The 27,415-nt window shown below is 42.6% G+C and overlaps 1 protein-coding gene across 1 annotated transcript in view; it reads left to right on the top strand.

Annotated features, from left to right (window-relative positions):
- LOC117362918 (sodium/hydrogen exchanger 4-like) overlaps nt 1–27,415 on the top strand; it is a 104,958-nt gene that overhangs the window by 16,889 nt on the left and 60,654 nt on the right. Inside the window, exons 2-6 of the mRNA XM_033950010.1 lie at nt 150–613; nt 9,734–9,993; nt 14,816–15,033; nt 21,495–21,697; nt 27,128–27,214. Of these exons, the coding sequence (XP_033805901.1) occupies nt 182–613; nt 9,734–9,993; nt 14,816–15,033; nt 21,495–21,697; nt 27,128–27,214 (1,200 nt within the window). The 5' untranslated portion in view covers nt 150–181. The remainder of the gene's footprint in view (nt 1–149; nt 614–9,733; nt 9,994–14,815; nt 15,034–21,494; nt 21,698–27,127; nt 27,215–27,415) is intronic.

A 27,415-nucleotide genomic window follows, 5' to 3' on the forward strand; every position in this document is an offset into this window, starting at 1 on the left:
TCATGACTTGTTTATATTTGAAATTATTAATAAAATATATTAAACTTAAAAAAAAATCCTCCTTGAAACAAAACCTGTACCATTTTGCTATTGTTTACAGCTACATAACCATTCATTAATCCAACCTTATAATTTTCTTGACTTTGAAGGTTTCCATCTCTACCACAGACTGCCATCAATAATGCCAGAAAGCTGTATCCTGATTGCTATCGGAGTACTACTTGGAGGAATTATTTTTGGTACCAATCACAAAGCACCACCAGCCATGAGAACAGATATTTATTTCTTATACCTCCTACCACCCATTGTCCTTGAAGGAGGATACTTCTTACCTACTCGGCCATTTTTGGAAAATATTGGGTCCATTATTTTGTGGTCCTTCGGGGGGACACTCATAAATGCTCTAGGCATTGGTATTTCTCTGTATGGAATTTGCCAGATTGAAACATTTGGTTTAAGCGATGTCAGTCTGCTACAGAATTTGCTATTTGGCAGCCTGATTTCAGCCGTTGACCCTGTGGCGGTACTCGCTGTCTTTGAAGAAGCCCATGTTAATGAGCAGCTTTACATGATGATTTTTGGAGAGTCTTTATTTAATGATGGAATCACCGTGGTAAGATGTTTATTTCAACTTTTTTTTTCTATTTTGAATCCATAACTTTGAGGAAAAGGTTTCTGGATAATACAGCATACTGTATAAGGCTCTTATTGTGGATATCATTATGCAGGGGTTCTTTTTTGCCGCTCTCAGCTGATATTTTTTTTCAAAACTGGTTTTCAAGGAGAAAGTGATGAGAATAGTTATGATATCAGTTTTAATGGGTGGAAAAGCAATAAAAAAAAGAAGAAAATGACCAGCACTACGAGAGTAAAATTAACTGGAGGAAAGGCGAAGGGGTGCAAAGTAGGTGGGGTGTGAGCTATGAAGAATAAGGCCTGATTCTATAAACAGCACCTAAATCAGTAAGTACCTACAGAAATGGCACCTACCACATGTTATTCAAAGTTAGGTGCAATTTATAAAATCACACCTAGCGGCGTCAAAATTGAGTTAGGCACTGGTAGGCGCCATAATGTTAGGCACCGCTATATTAGGCCTAAAATACCAGTGCCTATCTCAATCTATGCCAAAACTCCACCCCAACCATGCCTACTTTTCAGGTAGACGCCTAGGTGTAGACACCTACCCGAAAATTAATTTTTAAAAATTATTTTTAAATTGGTTTTTAATGATTCTTTACAATTAACAGCACTGACTGAACCAGCAAAAAACTAAAGATTCCTTTTACAAAGCCGCATTAGGTTTGTACTGCATGCCGGTGAGGTAAAAGCTCTGACCCTCATAGGAATTCTATGAACATCAGAGCATTTACTTTGCCGACCCACATTAGAAACTTCTACCATGGCCTTGTAAAAGGAACCCTTAACTTGATAAGCTCTGTAACTGGAAAACTGTGGGCTCAATATTGAAATCATGAGGGCAGCCTAGCTACCTCCAGCAGTTGTCGGCAATCCCGGTTATTCAGTGCCAGGGCTCTATCCAACCACCATCATTGAATATCCAGGTCAAAGTTTTGCAGTTCACACTTAGCTGGCCAAGCTGATTTTCATCGGCTGAATGGCTAAAGCTAATGTCCAAAGACAGACCTTCTTTTTAGGTGGGGCTTTGTAAAAACCAACCTAGATTAGGTGTCTAAATTGGCTTTGCATGCCGATCTAGGTGCCTAACAGCATCATCTCTAAGCTAACATTTGATTCTCAAATTTCTCAAGTTACTGAACTGAGATACCTTTCTTTAAGGAGACTTCAGTTTATCCAGAATTATCTGGATTTTTCAGATCTTCATACGCTGATATATGCATTCGTTATCTCTAGACTTGGCTTTTTATTCCAGTATTGGCAAATCTTCACTCCATAGGTTACAAACCCTTCAAAATTCTGCTGCTCATATTCTTTGTAGAATTCAAATATTCAACTGAGCTTTCCTTCTGTTGGCCATACTCCATTGGTTACCTGTTCACTTTCATCCTAAATTTAAAACACTATGGGGCTCATAATCGAAAGAGAAAAACATGGTCTAAGTCACAAAAACTCATAATCGAAAGAGAAAAACATGGTCTAAGTCACAAAAACCCACCGAAAGTCAGCAGATAAGCACTGCAAAAACATAAAACAGACCCCCACACACTACCCCAGTGATCACCGACCCCCCCATAAAAATATTAATCACACCTTTAAAATTCAGCCTCCAGACCATCATCACCTGGCTGCCTGGCATAGGAAAGCTTAGTCGTCCAGCACAGAGGCGGCTTAAGCCATCTTGGGGGTGGGTTAGGGACCCATGGAGAGGAGGCCCCATGCCCATAAGCTCCTGTAATCACTGCATTGTTACTGAAACATGTGCACTCCCCTATACACCCCCTAAACCCTTTTGTACTGGCATATAAGTGGCTCCTGCAGCCATAAGGGCTATTAGGGTGATAGATAAGTGGGTCTAGGGGATTCTGGAGGTGGTTTGGGGGGCTCACCATGACCTATAAGGGAGCTGTAGTGAGATGATGACATGGCACCCTTTTTGTGAAGTTCAAAGCAGTGCCCTGAAAAGGTACCCCACTATTTAGGTGCCATGTCTGGGTGTTCAGTCTATCACTTTGCAGACCCCTCCCATGTCCAACAGGGCTTGTTCTAGGTGTTTTTGGCTTTGACGAAAAGTTGAACGAAAATGTGGTATAAAGATGGATAATTTAGCGACTTGGACGATCAAATCGGCAGGACGTATAATTAGACGATTTTCAAAACAAAAAAAATTTTGAACATATTTTTCGAAAATGTGTCCTAGGCTGTTTTTTACTTTGGACGACTTGCGACTTGGATGCAAACGGACTTAGACATCCCTCCATGAGCCTGATTCTCTAAAGGATGCTGATCTCGGTGGTTGCCTATCAATCACATATCGGCATCCAATAGAGAATCACGTCTACTTTTACTAACAGATGCCTTAAATGTAGACCAGCATTTTCAAAAAACAAAGATGTCCAAAAAGTGGCCTAAAGGGGCAGATGGATGTTTTTTTCTTGACAAACCCTTCCAATTTGCTATTTTTGAAACCTAGTTTTTAAACAAATATGTATGCTGCTCATCCGCAATTCATCTAATTCTCAAGGGGGTTTGTTAGAGGCATGGTTTGAATGGGACTAGAGCAGGCTTATAACTTAGATTTTTTTTTTTTTTTTTTACATAATTGAACATTTTAGAAGACATCCAGGGCACAATTTGGATGTTTTGGGCTAGACTTGTTTTAACAATAATTAAATAGCAAAAAGTTGGTTAAACTGACCATGTGACCACTGAAAGGATATAAGCATGACCCCACCACACATTCCCCCAGTGGTCATTGACCCCCTCACTTCCCCCAAAGATGTAACCTTTTTGTATGACAACTTCAGATGTTATGACCAGTCCTAGTGGAGCAGCAAGCTATAATCTGGCATTAGAAATTAAGTGCCAGATTTATGCATGTTTAGAGCAATTCTATAAAAATATGGGGCTCATAATTGAAATGGAAATACTTCTAAAAACCGGCCTAAATCGGCACTTAGACAATCAGTGAGACAAGTCGTCCAAGTGCCGATAATCAAACCGGTTTTAGACATATCTAAAAATGACTTAGGCCTTCACAGTGCTGCAGTACGCCCAGAGCTAAAAGGAGTGTTTAGGAGGAGTGGTGAGGATGGGACATGGGCCGTCCTAGACTTAGTTGTACTGCATGTATAACCAAAAGTTTAACACTGCTTAGATGGAACTTGGACGTTGTGACGTAGGCTATCTAAAACCATGTCTAAGTCACAAGAAGGTATCCAAAGTGGCCAGATAACCACTGCAGGGACAAAGTACAGACACCTGCACATTCCCCCAGTGATCACTGACACCCCCCTATCGCCATAAAATTCATAATAAAAACGTCACGTATCTGCCTCCAGAACATCAGCACCTGGTAGCCTGGCATAGGAAAGCCTAGTAGAGCTGCACAGAGGTAGCTTAAGTGGTCTGGGGGCTGGGCTAGTGAACCATGGAGATAAGGACCCAAGCCCATAAGCCATTCTAACCACTGCATGCATGGTGAAACATGTGTATCCACACCCCCCAAAAAAAACCCCTTATGTACTGCCCTATAAGTGGCACCTGCAGCCATAAGGGCTATTGGGGTGGTAGACATATGGATCTAGTAGGTTATGGGGGTGTTTTGGGGGGGCTCACTATGACCTATAAGGTTATTGTGGTGAGATGTGTATGTAACACCCTTTTTGTGAAGTTCACAGCAGTGCCCTGTAAGGTACCCCACTACTCTGGTGCAATGTTTGGGTGTCCAATCCATCACTTTGCTGACCCTGCCCATGTCCAAAAGGTCTTTTTCTAGGTGTTTTTGATTTGGACAAATTTTTGGACGAAAATGGGGTATAAAGACTTAGCAGTCTGGAAGATCAGACGGCTGGATGTACAGTTAGACAATTTTGGACATATATTTCGAAAATGGAATTTTTCCATGTCCGATTTTAGGCGACTAGCGACTTAGGCCAAAAACGGACTTAGACATACCTTTTGATTATGCCCCTCCACGTATCTAGTTCAATAGGTGTGTCATTCTGGACAGATGGTCTTTTTGCTTCATTTCAGTGCTAAGAGCTTCTCTAGTCAAGGGTACAACTCCAAAAATGCTTTTGCACAGTGGTGTAGTAAGGGGGGTGCAGGGGGGCGGTGTTCCTGACCTGGGCGCACCCGTCCTCCTCTAGGCCCCTCCCGCTCCTTCCTGATCTTCCCCTATTGCGTGCATGCACCCCTTCCCTCTTTAATTTTCCTGCACAAGCAGCATTATGAGCTTATTGTCACCTCTCTCTGACATCACTTCTGGTTCCCGCGCCTAGGAAGTGACATCAAAGGGATAGCCGACACAACACGGGCAGCAAGTTTGTGCTTGCAACTGGAAAATTAAAAAGGTATGGGGGAAGGGAAGAGGACGTGTGCATGACAGGGGAGTGGAAAGAAGCGGGAGAGCGGAGAAGAGGGCTTCTGCAGGCTGGCCAACAGGTAGCACAAGGCATTGGCCTGTCAGCTGCAGACCTCAGTCTGCTTCTCCTCCATGTAGGCAGAGCTGTACCCTCAACTAGGGAAGCTCTTAGCACTGAAATGAAGCAAAGACTGTCCGTCCAGAATGACACACCTATCTACTAGAAAAGATATTAACAAGGTATGAACCTATGAGTTTTTATAGAAGACTAACAAAAGTTGTCAGAAATGCACTTAACTTTAGTCATGCCTGCTTGCACTATATTTATTTATTTTAGTATTTATAATCCACAAAGTCTTATATTTTTAGTGAATAACAACAGTACATTCATAATTAAAACCGATAATAATACACAATTAAAGACACTAAAATAGCACATTAATCCAAATTATACATCACATAATTGTACCAAAATAGTTTATTTCAGCACTCTATATAAAACTTAATCATAGATGCAACATCAGCAAATCTAATCTCATAATAAATCTCCTCAATTTTCTTACTGTGGTATTAATCCTCACCATAGGCCTCCTGAAATATTATTTTCCATTCTTTTTGTTAAACAGCTCCATATTCTGTAACATTCTTGCTGTAGTAGTAAGGTATTTCATATCTTAGCACTGAAATGAAGCAAAAAGACCATCTGTCCAGAATGACACACCTATTGAACTAGATATGAATTTCTCTCTAATCCAAATGTAGAAACGGACCAAATCATGACCTCCTGGGTCAAAGACAGCACAAAGATCCTAGATGAAATTGCCCCCTTAAAAACTCGCAGAATTAGATCTCCAATCCTGGACGGATGGTTTGATTCGGAATTACTACAGGCAAAAAGAGACCTAAGAAGATCAGAAAGACAATGGATCAAATCTGGTGCCCAAGAACACAGAGCTACATGGAGACTTAAACTAAAAAACTATAAAAACCTCACCAAGGCCAAATGAAAAAATTTCTATGCCCACAAAATTGGAAATGTCACAAACAACAGCAGCACCCTGTTCAAATTGGTAAACGATCTCTATAACCTTGAAACTCTCACCGACACCCGCATTAACAAATCCACTTTAACCGCCAACTCCCTCGCAGACTTCTTTAACTCAAAGATACAAAAACTAAGATCATCATTATCTGCCCCAGCTAACCCCCACAGCGACTTCTCAATCCTTCAAAACTCAGACAGACCCAAACTAGACCCAGGATCCAGAACAGACCTAAGCTGGAATCAATTCACAACTATCGACTGGCCAACTTTCAACACATATTTTAACAAATATTCCAACTCCTTCTGCAGACTGGATACCTGCCCACCCAACATTATGAAAACTGCCCCAACCCATTTCAAAGCCAATATGTTAGCATGGGTAAACCAACTACTAACCACGGGCAGTTTCCCAGCAGAACAAGGTCACATATTAATAACTCCTATCATCAAAAACAAGAAATAACCATCAGACACCCCATCCAACTACAGACCTATTGCAAGCATCCCGCTATTCACCAAAATAGCAGAAAGGGTGGTAAACGCCGAACTTACCACATACCTAGAAAAATTCGACATCCTAAATGACTACCAATCAGGCTTTTGCTCCAATCACAGCACCGAAACCATCATAGCCTCCCTCCTAGACCACATACACACACTCTTCAGCCGGGGATCCAATGCCTTGATTTTACAACTAGACCTGAGCAGTGCTTTCGATCTAGTCGACCACAACATTCTCCTAAACTGCCTTGCCTACATTGGCATCTCCGGCCAGGTCCTTAACTGGTTCAACGGTTTTCAACGGAACAGATCTTACAGAGTATTTAAAAACGATTCTCTCTCCTACCCCTGGGAAAACTCCTGCGGTGTGCCACATGGCTCCCCCCTGTCCCCCACCCTGTTCAATATCTACCTGACCTCCCTAGGAAACCTCCTGCAAAGCCTCAACCTAAAATTCTTCATCTATGCGGACGACATTACCATAGTCATCCCTCTAACCAATTTCACTCAAGAACTCCTTAACTCCCTCACAAGCATACTCAGTCAGATAGAACTCTGGATGCTATCCTACAGATTAAAACTAAACCCAGATAAAACAAAATTCTTCCTAGCAACCCCCAAAGACAAAATCAAAGACACCACGATTCAAGTAAACGGATCCACATTCCCCCTCGAACAAACTTTAAAAGTACTGGGTGTAACACTGGACAAACATCTATCCCTCGAGAAACACACTGATATCACAGTTAGGAAATGTATCTCGACATTATGGAAACTCCGCACCATAAAAAAATACTTTGACGACACTTCATTCCGCCTCTTAGTACAGTCCTCCATCCTCAGCATACTAGACTACTGCAACTTCATCTACTTGAGCTCCACAAAGAAAACCATCAGGAGACTAAGAATGATCCAGAACACCGCTGTCCGCCTCATATTCAACCTGAAAAAATGGGACCATATCACCCCTTTCTACCACAAACTCCACTGGCTCCCTCTTGAATCCAGAATATTGTTCAAATTTGCCTGTTTTTGCTACAAAACAATATTTGGTCTATCCCCAAGCTATATAACCCCCCACTTCGCCCTTAACCATAACTATAAGAACTCCCGTAAAATTCAACTCTTCTCCTTCCCCTCCCTAAAACTATGCCACTCAAAAAAATTCCTCGACAAAACCTACGCCTTCCAAGCCGTCAAACTAAACCCCTGGCTAGCCCAAATGGTCCTCAAGGCCTACAACTACCTCGACTTTAGAAAGCTACTCAAAACCCACCTATTTCGAGATCAAGACCCTTAATCCCCTTTTCTATCCTCCTCCTCCCCCCCTTCTGACCCTCTCCCCTCCCTTGTCTCCATCCCCCCCCTTCTTCTCCCCTTGCTATTCGCAACTCTACGTTCAATTTGATATGCAACCACTTGTAACTACTATCTCCATGTTGTTTGCAATTCTATGACCATCTTGATATGTAACCACTTGTAATCTCTGTCTAACCTATGTGAACCGCCTAGAACTCTTCGGGGTATGGCGGTATACAAAAATAAAGTTATTATTATTATTATTAATAATTATATTGAAAATTGAGGATCAATATTCTTCAATATGAAGAGGATACTTCCAGCAATACCATATTGACAGCTCTCAAAGTCCTTGGCGTCTGATAAATTCACAGACTTGAGGCAATAATGACAGATGCACAGTTGTTTAAAACTTTAAAAATCAAAAGTAAAATTGGAAATTTAATCCTTTATTCCAGTGTTTCTCAACTCAATCCTGGAGTATTCCCTTGCCAGTCAGATTTTCAGAATAACCACAATGAATATGCATAAAAGAAAATTGCTTGCATATAATGGAAGCAGTGTATGCAAATCAAGTTTATGCATATTCATTGTAGATATCCTGAAAACCTGACTGGCAAGGGGGTACTCCATGTTGAGTTGAGAAACACTGCTCTAATCAAATGGGCAGCCAGCACACCTGTTTCAGCACTGGAGAAATATATGCAAATAGTTATAGGTATAATAGTGTTTTCTTAAGTATAGACCTGAGCCTGTTACCTCACAGGCTCTGGTAATGTAAAATCCTTTCTCAGCTCACAGATAATCAGTTTTTCTTACACAAAGTTCAAGGCTGGTCCCAGGCTGACCCACACTAAGGGCTAGATTCATTAAGCAAACCGATCGTGTACCGATCGGTTTGAGACCCCGACCCGATTCACTAACCTCGTGGCCAATCCGATTCCGATCCACGCATGCAAAAGAGGGTAAACGGCATGCAAAGTAGGAAGGATGCGATTCACTAAACTTTTCAAGGAACACCGACTGAGCTGGCCAATCCAAAAAGAAGCGACTGATGGGGACCAGTCACTCACGACCTTTCCTGCTCTCTGCCGACTTCTCCAGCTCTTTTCAGCCCGACTTCAGCCCCGACTCTCCTCAGCCTGTCCTGCCCTTTTCAGTCCAACTTCTCCTGCCCTTTTCAGCCCGACTTCAACCCCGACTCCCCTCACCCTGTCCTGCCCTTTTCAGCCTGACTTCAGCCCCGACTCTCCTCTTGCCACCCTGTACCCTGGCTCGCCGCCCCGACTCTCCTTCCCTTCCCCCGCAGTGCAAGCCCGAGGTTTTAATCCATGGGTTTAAAGCGGGTTAAAACCATGGGCTCGCGAAGTAGTAGGAAAATAAAAACCGAAAAAAAGCAGCTTGCAGCTCCTTAAGCATGCACAGACCATCTACAGATGGTCTGTGCATGCTTCAGGATTGTTCACTAGAGATCCATGTGGTCAGTGGGGGGTGTTTCTCCGATCGCCCCCATTTGCATGCTGAGCTTTGGTGAATTGGTCAGCCTGCCGCGGATTGGCCACGGTTCGGGCATGGAGAGGCAGGTTAGTGAATCTAGCCCATAGTCCATAAACCTCAATATAACAAGGTTGGCTTACCTTGTTCAGACATGTACCAAAAGTCTTGCACTGTCAACTATTCTAACAGTCCTTGCCAGATTTCTTGACTTCCTGGGGCTTTTCCTCAGCCCATGGCTAGAGAAGGGTTCTCTCTCACTCTGTCTTATTAGAATCCCTCTGCTTCTAAGGGTTCTTCTGAAGAGTTCTTTAGAAGTCTCTTCCTCTTCCTGTGAAGCCATCAGGTCTAGAGGAATAACTGACACATGTTTTATTTCTTTCATACAGGTATTATACAACATGTTCCTCTCTTTCACTCACATGCACACTTTTGAAACCATCGAACCTGTTGATGTTTTTGCTGGCATTGCTCGTTTCTTCATCGTTGGAACTGGTGGCGTGCTCTTTGGGTTCATTTTTGGGTTGGTTTCAGCATTCATCACTCGTTTTACAGAAAATATTTCTTCCATTGAACCCCTCCTTGTCTTCATGTTCAGTTACTTGTCATATCTATCTGCTGAAGCACTCTACCTATCTGGCATTTTGGCGTGAGTAATAGTATTTAATCCTATAATGGTAGCATATAATCTTATAATAGTGAATAACACGTTAAAAAAAGGTGTTATAGAAACCAAACATATTAACAGAATAACATCTCAGAAAACATCAAGGGAAATGGGCATATAATTGTGCTGTATTTAAAGAACAGTACAGTGTTTCTTTATAATCTTACGATGTGTCACCTTGTCACGGTGTATTTCTTAACAATGTATTATCAAACAAGTAGAATTAATATAGGGTCAAATATTCAGTCCATAGCAGTAAATGGCTTGTAAGGCACTCATAGCTATGGACTGAATTAACTCTTAATATTCAATGCCAGGGCGTACCTGGCCTGTAGCACTGAATATCTGGGTTCGTATGGCAAACCAGAAATTAACTGGATTCCAGCTAATATTCAGATCAGTGCCCAGTTAACTCAGTGGATAAAGTGAGGACAGCCTTTTGCTGTCCTAAAATATCCATATACTTAGCCGGTTAGTAGACTGAATATCACTGCTAACTGGCTAAACAGTGGCTCTCCCCAAATTCTGTCTCTGGACTGCCTCTAATTTAACTAGAGAGGGAATGGCTGATTAGAGTCAAAATTCAGTGACATTGTGCAGTTACCGGTATATGTCACTGAATATCAGTGGCCCAGCCAACTCAATTGGGCTTGGGCCAATTCCCCTCCTGCCTAGTTAATCCCCATTGAATTTTGACCCCTTAGTTCTTAGAAATCCAATTAATTAGAACTCAAATCACTAAGACCCGTTTTTATCAAGCCACGTAAGGGTTTTTTTTAATCGCCGGCTGCAGCAGTAAAAGCTCCGACGCTCATAGGCATTCTATGAGCGTCAGAGCTTTAACTGCCAAGGCCAGAAATAAAAAAAAGCCTAATGTGGTTTGATAAAAAGGGGCCTAATTTCTTAAATGTACCATGATTAACAAACACCTATATAGAACCTGTAACATATATGGTACTAATTGGCAATTTATATGTTCCCTTACAGTAAAAGTTCAGACTTGTTTCACTGATTACTGGTATATATTGAGTTATGTTAGTTACATGAGTGCTGTAATGGTATAACACTAAACAGGAAAAACACAGGTGATTGCCTAGTAATTAAATCAAAAAAGTAGAAAAACCACCAATACCCAAAATGATTTTATTAATAGGGGAACAGGCCTCAGATCACGGAGCTTCACCCATTTTAGGAGTATGTTTGCAGCCAAAAAGAAGCGTTGCTAGAGATATTTTCATTGATGCAGTGGGGAGGTATTGTACCCCGTGAAATGCAGGCCGCGTCGGATGTTTAAAAGATACCAGCAACGGCCTTGGTTTTATAGAGCAAAAGTTAAGCACTTTAAGCTTTACAAGTGGAAATGAATTAAAGAAGCTACAAGTTTACAGCACAAGTGCACTTCTCAACATAGCACTTTAAAGCTCCAGTGCACTTTCTAAGATAAGTACTTATTTCTGTTGGTTCTGTGTAGAGGTCTGCATGGGAACGGGGATCGCGGGAATCCCACAGGTCCCACGGGGGTCCCGCGGGAATCCCCCCAACCCACGGGACTCCCAAAGGGATCCCCCTCTGGCCCACGGGACTCCCACGGGGATGGAATGCTTTGAAAGCAGGGTTCGTCCATATAATATAATAAACACGTCAGCCTTACTAAAAGAGGGGGTTTATAAGTTAATTACCTGAACAGAAAACAAAAAAAGGGTTCCACCAAAGATATTCCACAAGGAAAACAGCAGCGCAAACACAAAAGAAACTGGAATTGATGATCCTGTCAGAAGTAATTGCTGTTTTTTATGAGGACGGGCGGGGATGGAGGTAATTCCTTGCAGGGATGGGTGGGGACGGAGAGGATCCTGATGGGGACAGGTGGGGACGGAGAGGATCCTGGCGGAGACAGGCGGGGATGGGTGGGATTTCTGTCCCCGTGCAGCTCTCTAGTTCTGTGTTCCAAAATGAATTGTTAGGTGATTGATTAGTGAATCTAGTATGAATTTGAAGATCTATATTAAATGAATTTTAAGCTACAAATTTTTTTTTTTTTTAAAATAAGAAGCAATAAATTAAATGAATGAATTAAAGTATTGTAGTTTAAAAAGGTAGGTAGGACAGGTTCAAGCCAGTGATATAAGCAGGAGCAAGAGAACAATCTGGTTTGTCTCTTTGAGAAAACCCGAAATAGGTGCAGCTCCATGATCTGTTCCCCTATTAATAAAATCCTTCCAGTATCATTTTGGGTATTGGTGGTTTTTCTACATTTTTGCTGTAATGGTATATCATGTGGTACTGGTTACATGCAATGATACCTTTGCAATCTGAGGTCTATGTATGTGCTAAGTCATTAAAACTGGTATTAGGCTGTAACGCAGCTGGCACATCAAGCTCTTGTGCCCAATTTACTAAACCGATGATGTGTAGAATTTGACAGGAGCGGAAAGGGTAGTTCTATAACTTGATGCCAACATTTAAGCATCCTTGGCCTACAGAATACTAGCACTTATGCACATTAAGGCTAGATTCTATAAATGGTTCCCAAGGACAGGCGCCAAAAAGGTGTGTGCTGAGCTCATTACAGAATATTAGCTTACCGTGCATTTCAGACCTAACTTTGGGTGGAGTCTTCCTACGCTCCTGCCCATGCAGAGCTACTAAAGGAAATGGCATGGGGCAGGAGCGTAGGAGAATCGCTCCTGCCCTGGTTCACTGCTGGACCATCAGGTCATGCAAGGTAGGCCTTTTAAGGGGCAGGAGGCTGGAGAGAGGTGGGATGATGCAGAGCCGGCTGGGCCAGGACACGGCAAGGCTCGCTCCTGTCCCATCTCCCCACTGGACCACCAAACTTCAAGGCAAGCTCTGGGAAGGCCTGCAAGGGGTCAGGGAGGAGGCACACATCTGGGGATGACTCAAATATAAACCGAGACCCACATTTTTGGACCTTTTTTTGCCAAAAATCTGTTTATATTTGCGTATACAGTATATGGTATATCAGTTTCTTCAGCAGACCAGATACAATGTGAGACTGACATATTAGAGAGTATTCTGTTAAGGATATATCAACCTTTTATACACAACAAAACTCACTCCATGGGAATGGTACAACAATAATATTTCTGCATCAGAGTTCAGTGTTTAATATAATGAACTAGAAAGATAATTCTGAAGTATAACAGGGCTCCTACATTTACTCATCCCTTGAGTGCATAAGCATAGAGAAATTTTACTAGTTATGCAAGTAACTGCACCTTATGCATGGAAGTGGCAGCAAAACACCTAAGTACAATGCAAATAATTGCAAGAGAGACCTTCACATGGGAGGTCAGGGTCACCATTTGTGTATGCAACCTACAGAGTAGAGCACATTATCTACATATTTCAGCATTTGAAACTCACCGTTAAGTCTATGGCTAGTGTAACTGTGAATACGTAAATGTTAGACATACCTATACTGGGTTACTCTAGTATTCTGTAATAGAACCTGGGCACCCAGCTTCTGTTATAAAATTGACTCTCAATATGTAGCATCAGGACTTCTAAAAGGAGGCACACTTATAGAATTGACCCCCAGATGCATTGAAGATTTTTATATCCACTTAGGTCCAAATTCTGTATATGTCATCCAAGTTGCGCAAGCAATTATTTAACAAGCCAATTGGCACCGATAGTTGGCAATTAACACCTAATAATTGATGCTAATTGGTACTAATTAGAAGTTATGTGGACAGCTTGATAGGTGCATTCTATAAAGTGGTGTGCACCAGTTGTAGTGCATGAATCTCAAAGGAGGCATTACCAGATGAGGAGCATGGACAGATTGTGGGCATCCCTAAAAGTTAAGTGCACTTTTATAGAATACATCTGATCCATGCACAATTTAGATGCAGGTATTTTGACCTGATTTTTCTTGATTTAAATGGGTGTGCCTAAATGATAGTGACACAAGCAGCCATTAAGATGATTCTGTATATGACACATTCCTTTTATAGAATCGCACTAAGCATCTTTCTGATTGACACTAATTTTTTAGGTTAATTTTATGAATACAGTATAACCTTGGTTTGTGAGCATAATTAATTCCAGAAGCATGCTTGTAATCCAAAGCACTCGTATATCAAAGCGAATTTCCCCATAGGAAATAATGGAAACTCAGATGATTCGTTCCACATTCCAAAAACTTTAATACAAAATACTGTACGTACTTATTGCAAGACCTCGCTCATTTAGAACAGTCATTACACTCTTGCAGCGTCAGAGAGAGAAGAACCATTGGCTCAATTGTGATGTGTGTATACTGTTTGTAGTTGTATTGCAAGAAGTTATATCATGTGATGTGTGTATACTGTATATACTTGTATTGCAATAAATTATATCAAGTTAAAATTTAATCAAATGTTTTGCTTGTCTTGCAAAACACTTGCAAACCAAGTTACTTGCAATCCAAGGTTTTACTGTATTTTTTGATGCATGCTTGCTCCTAAACTGAATGAACACCACCCCTTTAGCTTGTCTTATGCTGGTATTTTATAAACATGTAGGCGCCAATGTTTGTTGTTGGGTTTTTTTTTATATGACCTCAAAATATGTTTATGTTTATTAAAAAGTTTTAACCGCCCTTTGATTTTTCAACAGCACGGTGTACATAGACATCTACTAGGTCTCCCCACCTAGGTCACTGGATATAAAATTGCCCTCCCCAGGTCTATGAGACAATGATCTGTATACCTTTGATTTACTGTGTCAGAGCTCTGTGTTTACTCAGTCTTAAGGCTGTACTAGCCAAGCTTATTACAAAACTTTCTCCCTCTGAAAGGATAACGACCTGTGCAATGACCATGAAGAAATACGTGGAAGAAAATGTTTCTCAGAATTCCAGTACGACAATAAAGTATTTTATGAAGATGTTGAGTAGCGTCAGTGAGACCCTGATCTTTATCTTTATGGGAGTATCGACGGTTGGAAAGAACCACGAGTGGAATTGGGCTTTTGTATGCTTCACCTTGGCCTTCTGCTTGATTTGGCGGGCCCTAAGTAAGACATTAACTTTTCTAATTTTTCAAATATACCTGAATATGCTAACAGATTTTTATGACATCCATTTATTAATCTCAGTTTAACAGGAATAGAAGTTTATCAGATGGATAACATATCTCTCTATTTTGCTGTATATGATTTTGTGCGTTTCCATCTTAAACTTTCAAACAGCAGAGCCTAACTCTACTAAACTTTGTGCAGAGTTAGTTTCTTGGAGAAACAGGCTTTCTTTTCCATTTTAAAGGTATTGGGTGATTTAAGGTGTTGAGGAAGGCAGTAGAGAGAGGGGGCATGAAAATTAGCAGTTTTCCAAATACATAGTTATATTTTCTTCTTGACCTGTTAGTAACATAGAAACATAGAAACATAGAAAAGACGGCAGAAAAGGGCCCACCAAGTCTGCACATTCCAAATTCCCGCCCTTCTGATTTTACTCCCTTAGAGATCCCTTGTGAACATCCCATTGTCTCTTAAAATCTGACACGCTCTTGGCCTCAATCACCTGCAGTGGGAGTTTGTTCCAATGATCCACTACTCTTTCAGTGAAGAAGTATTTTCTGTAGTCGCTATGGAACTTCCCTCCCCTGATTTTTAACGGATGCCCCCTGGTGGTCGAGGATCCCTTGAGGTAGAAGATATCTTCTTCCGACTCGATACGGCCCGTGATATACTTAAATGTTTCAATCATGTCTCCCCTCTCTCTTCGTTCCTCAAGTGAGTACAGCCGTAGTTTATTCAGTCTTTCTTCATACGTGAGATCCCTGAGCCCCAAGACCATCCTAGTGGCCATACGTTGAACCGACTCGATTCTAAGCACATCTTTCCGGTAGTGTGGTCTCCAGAATTGAACACAGTATTCCAGATGAGGCCTCACCATGGACCTGTACAGCGGCATCACTACTTCAGGTCTCCTGCTGACAAAACCTCTACGGATACAACCCATCACTTGCCTTGCCTTGGCGGAAGCCTTCTCCACTTGATTAGCAACCTTCATGTCATTACTAATGATCACCCCTAGATCACGTTCCGTCGTGGTCTTGGCCAAGGTCTCACCATTTAGTATGTAAGTTCTGTGCGGGTTTCTCTTTCCCAGGTGCATTACCTTGCACTTTTTAGCATTGAAGCCTAGCTGCCATGTTGCTGACCACCGTTCTAGCAGCAGTAGATCCTGTGTCATATTATCAGGCAAAGTGTTTTTACCTACTATGTTGCAAAGTTTGGCGTCGTCGGCGAACAGTGATACCCTTCCTCTAAGTCCTTGGGTCATATCTCTTATGAATAAGTTGAATAGAATCGGGCCCAAGACCGACCCCTGCGGCACTCCACTGATCACGCCTGACGTTTTGGATGGGGTACCGTTTACCACCACCCTCTGAAGTCTACCACTCAGCCAATCCTCAACCCATGTAGTTAGAGTGTCCCCTAATCCTATCGACTTCAGCTTGTTCAATAACCTTCGGTGTGGGACGCTATCAAAAGCTTTACTGAAGTCTAAATATACTACATCCAGTGACTCTCCGGCATCAAGTTGTCTAGTAACCCAGTCAAAAAAGCTGATTAGGTTAGATTGGCAGGATCTGCCCTGGGTGAATCCGTGCTGGTGGGGATCACGTAGGTTTTCCTCGTCTAGGATTGTGTCAATATTTCGTTTGATCAGTGTTTCCATGAGCTTGTACACTATAGACGTGAGAGCCTATACATAACATGACCATTTCTTTTTTCCTCAAAACGGGACATCTACTAAGGACTCCTTTTACTAAGCTGCACTAGACACTAACGCCTCCGTTGAGCTGGTATTAGTTTTTCCACGTAGCGTGGGGGCAGCGTGCGCTAATCTGCAGCATGTGCTAAAAAAGCTACCACAGCTTAGTAAAAGGAGCTCCAATTTTTAGGTAATAACATTGTAGATATCTGTCTTTCTTTTTCTCTCCCTGCCCCCTTCTGTCTTTCTTTCTTTCTCTCTCTCTTCCTGCCCCTCCCCTTCCATTTCTTTCTCTCTCTCTCTCCCTGCCCCCTTTCTTTCTTTCTTTCTGTCTTTCTCCCTCCCTGCCCTCTTTTTTTCTTTCTCTCTCCCTCATCGCCGCCGATTTCTCCAAGTCACCGCCACCAATTTCTTCCTGCTTCCCCGACACCACAACAGGCCAGGTGTGTGCAGCAACTTTACAAGTGGCGGGCCCATAAGCCTCCCCCCCCCCCCCCCCGCAATCAGGGGCTGGCCCAGAACTTCCTCTCCGACATCAGAAATGACAACGGGGGTGGGGGTGAGAAAGACTTGTTGGCCCGCTGCTTGTAAAGTCGCATCCCGTTGCCCCCAAGCACAGCACCTTTTTTTGAAATTGTTACAGTGGTTTTCTCTCTTTCTGAAAACGGGACATTTTGGTGATCCAAAGCTGTGCTTGGGGACAACGGGATAGGCTACCTAAAAATGGGATGGTCCTGTTCAAAAAGGGACGGATGGTCACGTTACCTATAAAGCACAGCAGAAGCCATTGTTAAAGATAAATTGTATGCGTGAGTGTTTATAATTAAATATACATGGGCTACCTAGAAACTGCAAAACACACTAAAGACTATTATGCTGAAAGATTTTATCCTGCATTTGGAACATTGTGAACATATCAGTTTTTTTCAGTCCTATAATGTTTGCTTGCATGTGAGCAGTGATTCAGAGATAAGAGTAGCACAAAGAGGCTTGCACAGAAACATCAGCAATGCAAACAAGAGTGCTGTGTTTGTTTGATACTGTAAGTTTCAACTTCTGTGCCACAGCAGTAACAATCGCATTGGATTTGGAGATGATTCCACCAAAGTTCAGACAGACACATTTTTGACAGAAAGATACTCGGTTACTATATGTGAGTAAAAATGGCCTAAGGGATCTGACCAATCGGAATGTTAGGCCACCCAGTGCATCCCAGAATGCACTGCGAGAGATGACTATGATTACATAAGAATAGCCTTACTAGGTCAGACCAATGATCCATCAAGCCCAGTAGCCTGTTCTCACGGTGGCCAATTCAGGTCACTAGTACCTGGCCAAAACCCAAGGAGTAGCAATATTCCATACTACCGATCCAGGGCAAGCAGTGGCTTCCCCCCTGTCTTTGTCAAAAACAAACTATGGACTTTTCCTCCAGGAACTTGAAACCAGCTACGCTATCCACTATTACCAAAACCTCTGGCAATGCGTTCCAGAGCTTAATTATTCTCTGAGTGAAAATTTTTTTTCCTCCTATTGATTTTAAAAGTATTTTCCTTTAACTTCATCAAGTGTCCCCCTAGTTTTTGTAATTTTTGACAGCATGAAAAATTGATCCACTTATACCAGGGATCTCAAAGTCCCTCCTTGAGGGCTGCAATCCAGTCGGGTTTTCATGATTTCCCCAATGAATATGCATTGAAAGCAGTTCATGCACATAAATCTCATGCATATTCATTGGGGAAATCTTGAAAACCCGACTGGATTGCAGCCCTCAAGGAGGGACTTTGAGACCCCTGACTTATACCCATTCTACTCCACTCAGGATTTTGTAGACTTCAATCATATCTCCCATCAGCTGTCTCTTTTCCAAGCTGAAGGGCCCTAACTATTTTAGTCTTTCCTCATACGAGAGGAGTTCCATCCCCTTTATCATCTTGGTCGCTCTTTGAACCTTTTCTAGCGCCACTATATCTTTCTTGAGGTAAGGAGACCAGAACTGAATGCAATACTGCAGATGAGGTCACACCATGGAGCGATACAGGGGCATTATAACATTCTTAGTCTTGTTAACCATCCCTTTTTAAATAATTCCTAGCATCCTGTTTGCTTTTTTGGCTGTCGCCGCACATTGGGTGGAAGGTTTCATCGTATTATCTACAATGATACCCAGATCCTTTTATTGGACGCTAATCCCCAAGATGGACCATAACATCCAGTAACTGTGATTCAGGTTATTCTTCCCAATGTGCATCACTTTGCATTTGTCCACATTAAATTTCATCTGCCATTTGGATGCCCAGTATTTCAATTTCTTAAGGTCCGTCTCTAATTTTTCACAATCTGCATGCATTTTAACAACTTGAAATAGTTTAGTGTTATCTGCAAATTTAATCACCTCTCTCATCGTCTCAATTTACAGATCATTTATAAATAAGTTAAATAGCACCGGTCCCAGTACAGACCCCTGTAGCACTCCACTGTTTACTCTCTTCCATTGAGAAATATGACCATTTAACCCTACCCTCTGTTTGCTATCTGATAACCAATTCCCAATCCAGAACTAAACTTTGCCACCTATCTCATGACTCTTTAATTTTCTAAGGAGCCTCTTGTGAAGAACTTTATCATAAGCTTTCTGAAAATCTAGATATATCAACTGGCTCACCATTATCCACATGTTTATTCACACCTTCAAAGAAGTCAAACAAATTTATGAGGCAAGATCTCACTCAGCTGAATCCGACTCATTAAATCATGTTTGTCTACGTGTTCCACAATTTTATTTTTTATAATTGTTTCTACCATTTTGCCCAGCACTGAAGTGAAGCTTACCAATCTGTAATTTCCCGGATCTCCCCTGGAGCCCTTTTTAAAAATCGACATAACATTGGCCACCCTCCAATCTTCAGGTACTGCAGACGATTTTAGTGACAGGTTACAGATCACTAACAACAGGTCAGCAAAATCATGTTTGACTTCTTTTTGTACCCTGGGATGTATACCCTCCGGTCCAGAAGATTTATCACTTTTTAACTTGTTGATTTGGCTTAGTACATCTTCCAGATTCACTGAGATTTCTTTCAGTTCCTCTGCATCATCACCCTTGAAAACCATTTCTGGTTCAGGTAGATCTTTTACATCTTCTTCCGTAAAGACCGAAGCAAATAATTCATTCAGTCTTTCTGTCATGGTCTTATCCTCCTTGAGCACCCCTTTTGCTGCTTGATCATCCAATGGTCCCACAGATTCCCTCCAGGGAAAAAGCATCCCTCTGGCCGGCCAACTCAATAAGGTACTTTGGGGGGTTGGGGTGCTGGGGAATGTCTCGGGGGTGGAGGTTTCCGGTAGGAGGGACTGGGCATCCCTCCTGCTGGGGGAGGTCTGAGGGGGGTGGGAGGGTTTCGATGTCTCAGGAGGAGGGTTCCAGTAGGAGGGGCTGGGCATCCCTCCTGCTGGTGGATGTCTTGGTGGAAACAGGAGGAATTGGGCACTCCTGCCATGGACATTCTGGGTGGGGGATGGCTTCGGGAGTTCCAGCAGGAGGAACTGGGCTTTCCTCCTGCTGGTAGTCTTTGTAGAGGGAGGGGGGGGGGGGTTGGGGGGCACGGGTTCCCTGCTGCAATTGCTAATCTGATCGCAACGGGGAGATTCCCTTGCCATGATCAGATCAGCGGCTGTGTATATCTGAAATATAGACCAGCATTTTGCTGGCCTACTTTTAAGGCACCTATTGTGGCCTTAGGGAGAGGTCTAGGGCCACCTATGCTCACCTAAGGCCGCTTCCAGACAAAACCATACCCATGCCTAGCCTTAGGTGAGCTTAGGTGGCCCTACGCACCTCCCTAGGCTCGCAAAAATGCTTACAATGTAGGCGACCCTCAGAGCTTTAAACAAACCCCAAAACGTGCATCCCAATTGGCTAGCTAGACAGTGGTAGGACGTCTACCGCTGCCTATAATCGGGACAATGTTTATAGAATTTGCCCCTTAGGGCCTGATTCTCAAAACAGCATCCTGATTTAGGCATTAGTAGACATCCTATCACCGTCCAATGGACCAATAGGGCTGCCCATTTTTTTAAAATTATTATTGATTCAGCAAACGACGCCTACAACGTAGACACACCTTGCACCTCTTGGAGACACACCGGTGTGTCCCAACATATTCGTTGAGAATTCCCGTTATAAAATAGGGTCATGTACTCATTAAAACTCTACATGTAGGTGGGCACATTTATGCCTGTCTTAGACATGACATAAGTGGACACACATAAATGTTAGCGCCCAGATGCCATTATAGAATTCGCACTTATCACCCAGCATTTTTGCTGCTAGCCTTTGGCACACTTTATAGAATTGCCCCCTAACTGCTTAATACGTTTTACTAAAAGGACCCGATAAACAGTAAAAATCCCCAGACTAACCCAATGCTGAAAATAAGGCAGCTTTATAAATTGCTAGAATAGTTGACTTTATATCAGCCATTCCCAACCCAGGCCTTGGGGTACACCCAGTCTCATTGGGTTTCAGGATATGAATATACATGAGATAGATTTTCATGCAATGCCTTAATTACATACAGTCTAACTCATGAATATTGATTGTGGATATTCTGAAAACCCGATGGGACTAGTTGTGTCCCTAGGACTGGGTTGGGAATGGCAGTTTTATATGTTGGTTTTTTTTTAAAATGTTTTAAACAATGCAGTTTCTTGTTATTTCTGCATATCAATAATGCTTCTTCTTTCTTCCTCAAAGGTGTATTTGCACTCTTCAATGTTATTAACCACTTCCGGACGTTCCCCTTTTCTTTGAAGGATCAGTTCATCATTGCCTATAGTGGCCTTCGAGGAGCCAGCAGTTTCTCGCTGGTATTTTTGATTCCTATTTCCATTGTTCCCAGAAAAAACATGTTCATTACCTCTACTATTGTGGTAATATATTTCACTGTGTTCATTAAGGTAAGCATTTTTCATTAAAAGGATTTCTGTTATTGTCTGCAGTTTCATCTTGCTGTCTTTTATGAGGGGGTGCTGAAAAGTTCTCAGCCCAACCAAGAAGGGAATGATGTGGAGCCATGAAACTTACAAGTTGTTCCACATATTCATCCCCTAAATTCAACACACTTGACACATCATGTCTGAAGTTTCTGAAACCTTCCAAAAAAATACTCTGATGCCTGGTCACTGAAATACTGCTCTGCTGCTGCAATTACCTCTGAATCAGTTGAAAATTGTTGCCCTTTCAAACTCTTTTTAAGGTTTGGGAAAAAGAAAATAGTCTGATGTAGCAAGACCTGGTGAGTAGGTTGGATGGTCTATACCAGGGCTGCCCAAGTCCGGTCCTCGAGATCTACTGGCAGGGCAGGTTTTCTGGGTATCCACAATGAATATGCATGAGAGAGATTTACCTGCATTGCCTTCTTGGTATGCAAATCTATCTCATGCATGTTCATTGTGGATATCCAGAAAACCTGGTTTGCCAGTAGATCTCGAGGACTGGACTTGGGCAGCCCTGGTCTATACACTGAAACTCCAACTATGTCAAAACGTCCATCGGTTTGCTAGCCTCATGGGCAGGTGTGTTGTCTTGCAAAAAGAGAACACCTTTCTGCAGCTTCCTTCTCCTTTTTTTCTTTCAATGCCTCCTTTAATTGGCACAAGAAGTTACAGTAGTGTTCTGCATTAACTATTTGGCCCATTGGAATACAGTCAATCAATACAACACCTTCCTAATCCCAAAACACTGTGGCCATGACCTTTCTTGCTAACTTTTGGGTCTTGAATTTCCATGGCCTTGGAGCAGGGGTCCCCAAAGTCCCTCCTTGAGGGCTGAATCCAGTCGGGTTTTCAGGATTTCCCCAATGAATATGCATGAGATCTATGTGCATGCACTGCTTTCAATGCATATTCATTGGGGAAATCCTGAAAACCCGACTGGATTTTGCCCTCAAGGAGGGATTTTGGTGACCCCTGCGGGAGAGCCTGAGTGTCACCTGGATATCTATAATGTCTCAGCAATTGTTTTAGCCAATATTTGAGTTTTAACATAGACAAATGCAAGGTGATGCATCTGGGAAAGAAAAACAAAGAACATGAATACAAGATGTTGGGGGTGACATTAGCCAAATGCGAACAAGAAAGGGATTTGGGGGTGCTGATAGACAGAACCCTAAAATCATCGGCTCAATGTGCGGCGGCGGCGAAGAAAGCAAATAGGATGTTAGGCATGATTAAGAAGGGGATCACGAGTAGCTCGGAAGCTGTTATAATGCCACTTTACAGAACAATGGTCAGACCACACTTAGAATACTGTGTCCAACACTGGTCTCCATACCTTAAGAAGGATAAAATTCTGTTGGAGAGGGTACAGAGGCGAGCCACGAAACTAGTAAAAGGCATGGAGAATTTAAGCTACATGGAACGCCTCGGAAAACTGGGACTGTTCACCCTCGAAAAGAGAAGACTGCATGGGGATCTAATAGAGACTTTTAAAATATTAAAGGGATTTGATCAAATTGACCAGGAAGCAGCATTACTGACATTTTCAGATGTGACGCGGACAAGAGGTTATAGCCTAAAACTGAATGGCAGCAGGTTCAGGACAAATGTCAGGAAGTTCTGTTTCACACAGAGTGGTGGGCGCTTGGAATGCTCTCCCGGAGGAGGTGGTGGCAGAAAATACTGTGCTGGGTTTCAAACGCATGTTGGATGCACACCTTCTTGCAGATCATATTGAGGGATACGGGAAAACCGGGTCTCCAAAAAGGAGCACCTAAATGAGCCTCCGCGTGTGCGGATCGCCGGACTAGATGGACCTTGGTCTGATCCGGTGAAGGCGCTTCTTATGTTTCTTATATGAAAATCAAGTCATGGACATGGTCAACAATTTCAGGAGCTGACACCGTTTGACTGCATCTTCAGTCTCAAAATCTCCATGCTGAAAGTTTGCACACCAGTTCTTCATTGTGGAGTATGATGGGCATTTGTCACTCAGTGTTGACATCATACATTCATGGATTTCTTTTTGCGTTTTCTTCTGCAGGAATAGGAACTTCATGACAGATCGGAGTTCCACACTTGAAAATTTCACACTTTTCATTGACATGGTTCAATCAATGATCTGAAATAATGTCAAACATAGCATTAGGATTCTGCAAAATAAAATAAAATAACACTTTTCAGCTACAGTGGCAAAATAATGCTCAATATTTAGGAAGTTTGTTAGGCTGAGAACTTTTGAGCACCCTTCAAAGCCATTTTAATGGTTTAGTTGTAGGAATGTAACTGACTACGTAGGCCATTTTTAGAGGAACTGTTTATTCTAATTCACAATGTTTCAAATCCACTCCTGTAGTCATCATGTTGGTGGTTAGCACACAGTGTTTGCATACAGTATCAGTTGTGTCCACATCATGCAAGGTGAGATATTTTTTAAACAGGATAACACCTGCCTGCCAGACTCTGTACCCTGTCCCCCTCTCTGGTGGTCTAGTGGTAGGCCAGCACAGGGCGGGCAGGGACAGGGCACAAAGCAGGCAGGCCTAGTGGCTGGCGGGCAGGCAGGCCCCTTACCCCTCACGTACCCCTCCCCCAGTACCTTAAATCATCCCAGTACCTTTTTTAATCATCCCTCCTTACCTTTAATCATACCCCCTTGTACCTTTTTTATCATAACCCCCCTGTATCTTTTTTTTTTTTTAAACCTGTACCTTTTTAAATTTGTCCCTCCCTCCTTTGACGGCTTCGTATTATTTCCGGGCAGCAGGCGCACCAGTCAGGAGCGCAGAGGTCTGGCGTGAGCTTTCTGCTTTCCCGCCTGGCCCTGCGCATTTTCTGAATGGCTGCCAGCAGTTCTTGCAAGTCCCGTAAAAGAACTGCCGCCAGCCTTCAGAGAGTGGCACGGGCCCAAGCGGGAGCATGTAAAGCTTGGCCCTGACCACCGCACTCCTGACCCGTGTGCCTGCTGCCAGGAAATAATACAGAGCCGTTGAGAGAGGGATATACGCTGGACCACCAGGCTTGGAAAAAGGTACGGCAACGAAGACAGCAGCGGTGGCAGGGTGTTTATTTTAAAAAGGTGGTGTGGCTACGGCATGGGGGGGTGTTTTGCAATTGTATGGGGAGCAGGGGGCAGTGTTTAAAAAGTTGGTGTGCAGGTGGGGTGTTGCAGCTGTGCAGGGGATTCAAATTTTGCACCTTCGCTTCATAAGACGCACCAAGATTTCCACCCACTTTTGGGTGGAAAAAAAGTAAGTCTTATGGAGCGAAAAATACGGTAAGTCAAGGAACAATTGCTTACGAGGTCTGACAATTAAGTTCATGAACTCATCCTAGATAAAGTGCTACATACCTCATACTGAATATCACCTTTGAAGTACTTCCCATAGGAAGCTATGCACGGACACTAGCGCCTAGTCCACCCTTCAAACCAATTTTGGAACTCTTTTTCTGGAATGCCCATCAGAGCTGTCATCGTATTACCGTTGATGTCCTGAATGTCATCAAAATGTCTTCCTTTCAATATTTCCTTTATTTTTGGGTACAAAAAAAGTCATTGGGGGCTAGATCAAGTGAGTAGGGAGGATGTACCAATACAGTTATTAGTTTACTGGCTAAAACGCCCTCACATACAGTGCCGCGTGAGCTGGTGCATTGTCATGGTGCAAGAGACATGAGGGACCATTTTTGCACACACCTTTCTCATGCCAAGATTTTCAGTTAAGATTTTCTAACTCTTTCTCTATCGATGTTTACTTGGTCTGCTATGCTTCTCACAGTCAGTCGAATATTTTGACGGATAATTTGACAAGTTTTTGCAATGTTTTTGTCAATTGTGGCCGCCTTGACCTCTCTTCAGCAATGCTTTCTCTCCCCTCAGAAAAACTTTTACCCCCTCTTTCACTAAGGTGCGCTAACCGATCAGCGCGCACAAACTGTTTAGCGCACGCCAAACACTAACACGTCCATAGAATATAATGGATGCATTAGCGTTTAGCATGCGCTAAATCGATTAGCGCACACTAAATCAGTTTGTCTGCGCTAATCGGTTAGGGCACCCTAGTAAAAAAAGGGGGGGGGGGTTAATCCATTTGTATACTGCCATATTCTTCACGGCATTATCCCCATAAACGTGTACTAACATGTCCCTGATTTCATTTCCACTCTTGCCAAGTTTAACAAGAAATTTTATGTTTGTTCATTGCTCTAATTCAAGCTCCAAAATTCTCACGATGGCACACAAAAGCATGCAACAATAATGGACGCCACTCAGCAAGACATCAGGAACATGTTAGTCCAAGTTTATGGGGCTAATGAATAAATCACACTTGAACAGCAAATGCTATGGTATATAAATTCAAACTATTAACATACTTCTCTGCCGAGAATCTGGTCTTGTGAAATCATCTTGCTTTTCAGTCTGTTTTCTTTGTAAAATAATCCCTATATGAGTTTGATAACCTTCAACTGTTTATTCAAATATAAAATACCTGGTGACCCCCCCTTATGTATTTTCAAAAGCTGTACTGTCATTGGTTAGGCATTATAAGCATATATAAATCTACTAGTCTTATAGCCCGTTACATTAATGGGTGCTAGAATATATGTTTGTGTGTCTGTCTTTATTTCTTTCTCTCTCTCTCTCCTTAGCCGCTTTCTGTATTTCTGTCTTTCTTTCTGTCTTTCTTTTTCCTCGGCTGTCCACCCATTCTCCCTTCCTTTTACCTTCCCTGTGTCCACTACCACCCCTTCACTGCTCCCCTTATCCAGCAGCAGCCCTTCTCCCTTTTTTTAATCTTCCCCCCTGTCCAGCAGCACCTCTTTCCTGTCCCCCAGTCCAGCAATAGGCCTCCCTTCCTTTTTCTCCCCCCTGTCTCTTCCCCTGTCCATCAGCACCTCTTTCCTGCTCCCCCGTCCAGCAGTAGGCCTCCCTTCCTTTTTCTTCCCCCTTAGCACCTCTTTATTGCTCCCCTGTCAAGCAGTAGGCCTCCCTTCCTTTTTCTCCCCCCGTCTCTTCCCCTGTCCAGCAGCACCCCTTACCTCGCATCTGCCCTCCGCCGACAACCACCTCATGCTGCCGCAGCCTGCAGCTACCAACAGCTGCAGAGGCCGACAGCAGCCGCGGCCGACATCCGCCTCGGGAGAGAGAGAGAGATGTGCATGGTAAGTGCACATGCGCACTCCTACCTGCGGGGACCTACAGCGCACGGAAAACGGAACACACTGATAAGAGTGCGCATGCGCGCTTAGGCTTTTATTATATTAGATACTAAAGAAGGAAACTAAGCATCATGAAATATTAATTTGTACAAATCATGTTTCCATTGTTAGCAAGTTGTTTCCACTGTTTTGCCTATGTTTTAAAGATAATTAAATTTTTTCTATATGTAGGGAATAACTATTGGACCACTTGTTAGGTATCTAGATGTCAAAAAGACCAACAAAAAACAATCTATAAATGAAGAAATTCACATACGGGTAAGTGACATTGAGAGGTATATTTGATATGATGTCATAGATGTTTTGCTGAAAATATCTAAAATTCTCATCCTGAACATAGTCATTTTTGAGACAGAAAACTTTTTTTTTATTTCGAACATCTCTAATGTTTTTGTTCTCAGTACATATTTCTTTAGGTACCATTTAAAAAAAAAAGTCCTAGAAAATAACGCACAGAAG

This window comes from Geotrypetes seraphini, chromosome 6 (genome assembly GCF_902459505.1).
Source record: "Geotrypetes seraphini chromosome 6, aGeoSer1.1, whole genome shotgun sequence".
Lineage (NCBI taxonomy): Eukaryota > Metazoa > Chordata > Amphibia > Gymnophiona > Dermophiidae > Geotrypetes > Geotrypetes seraphini.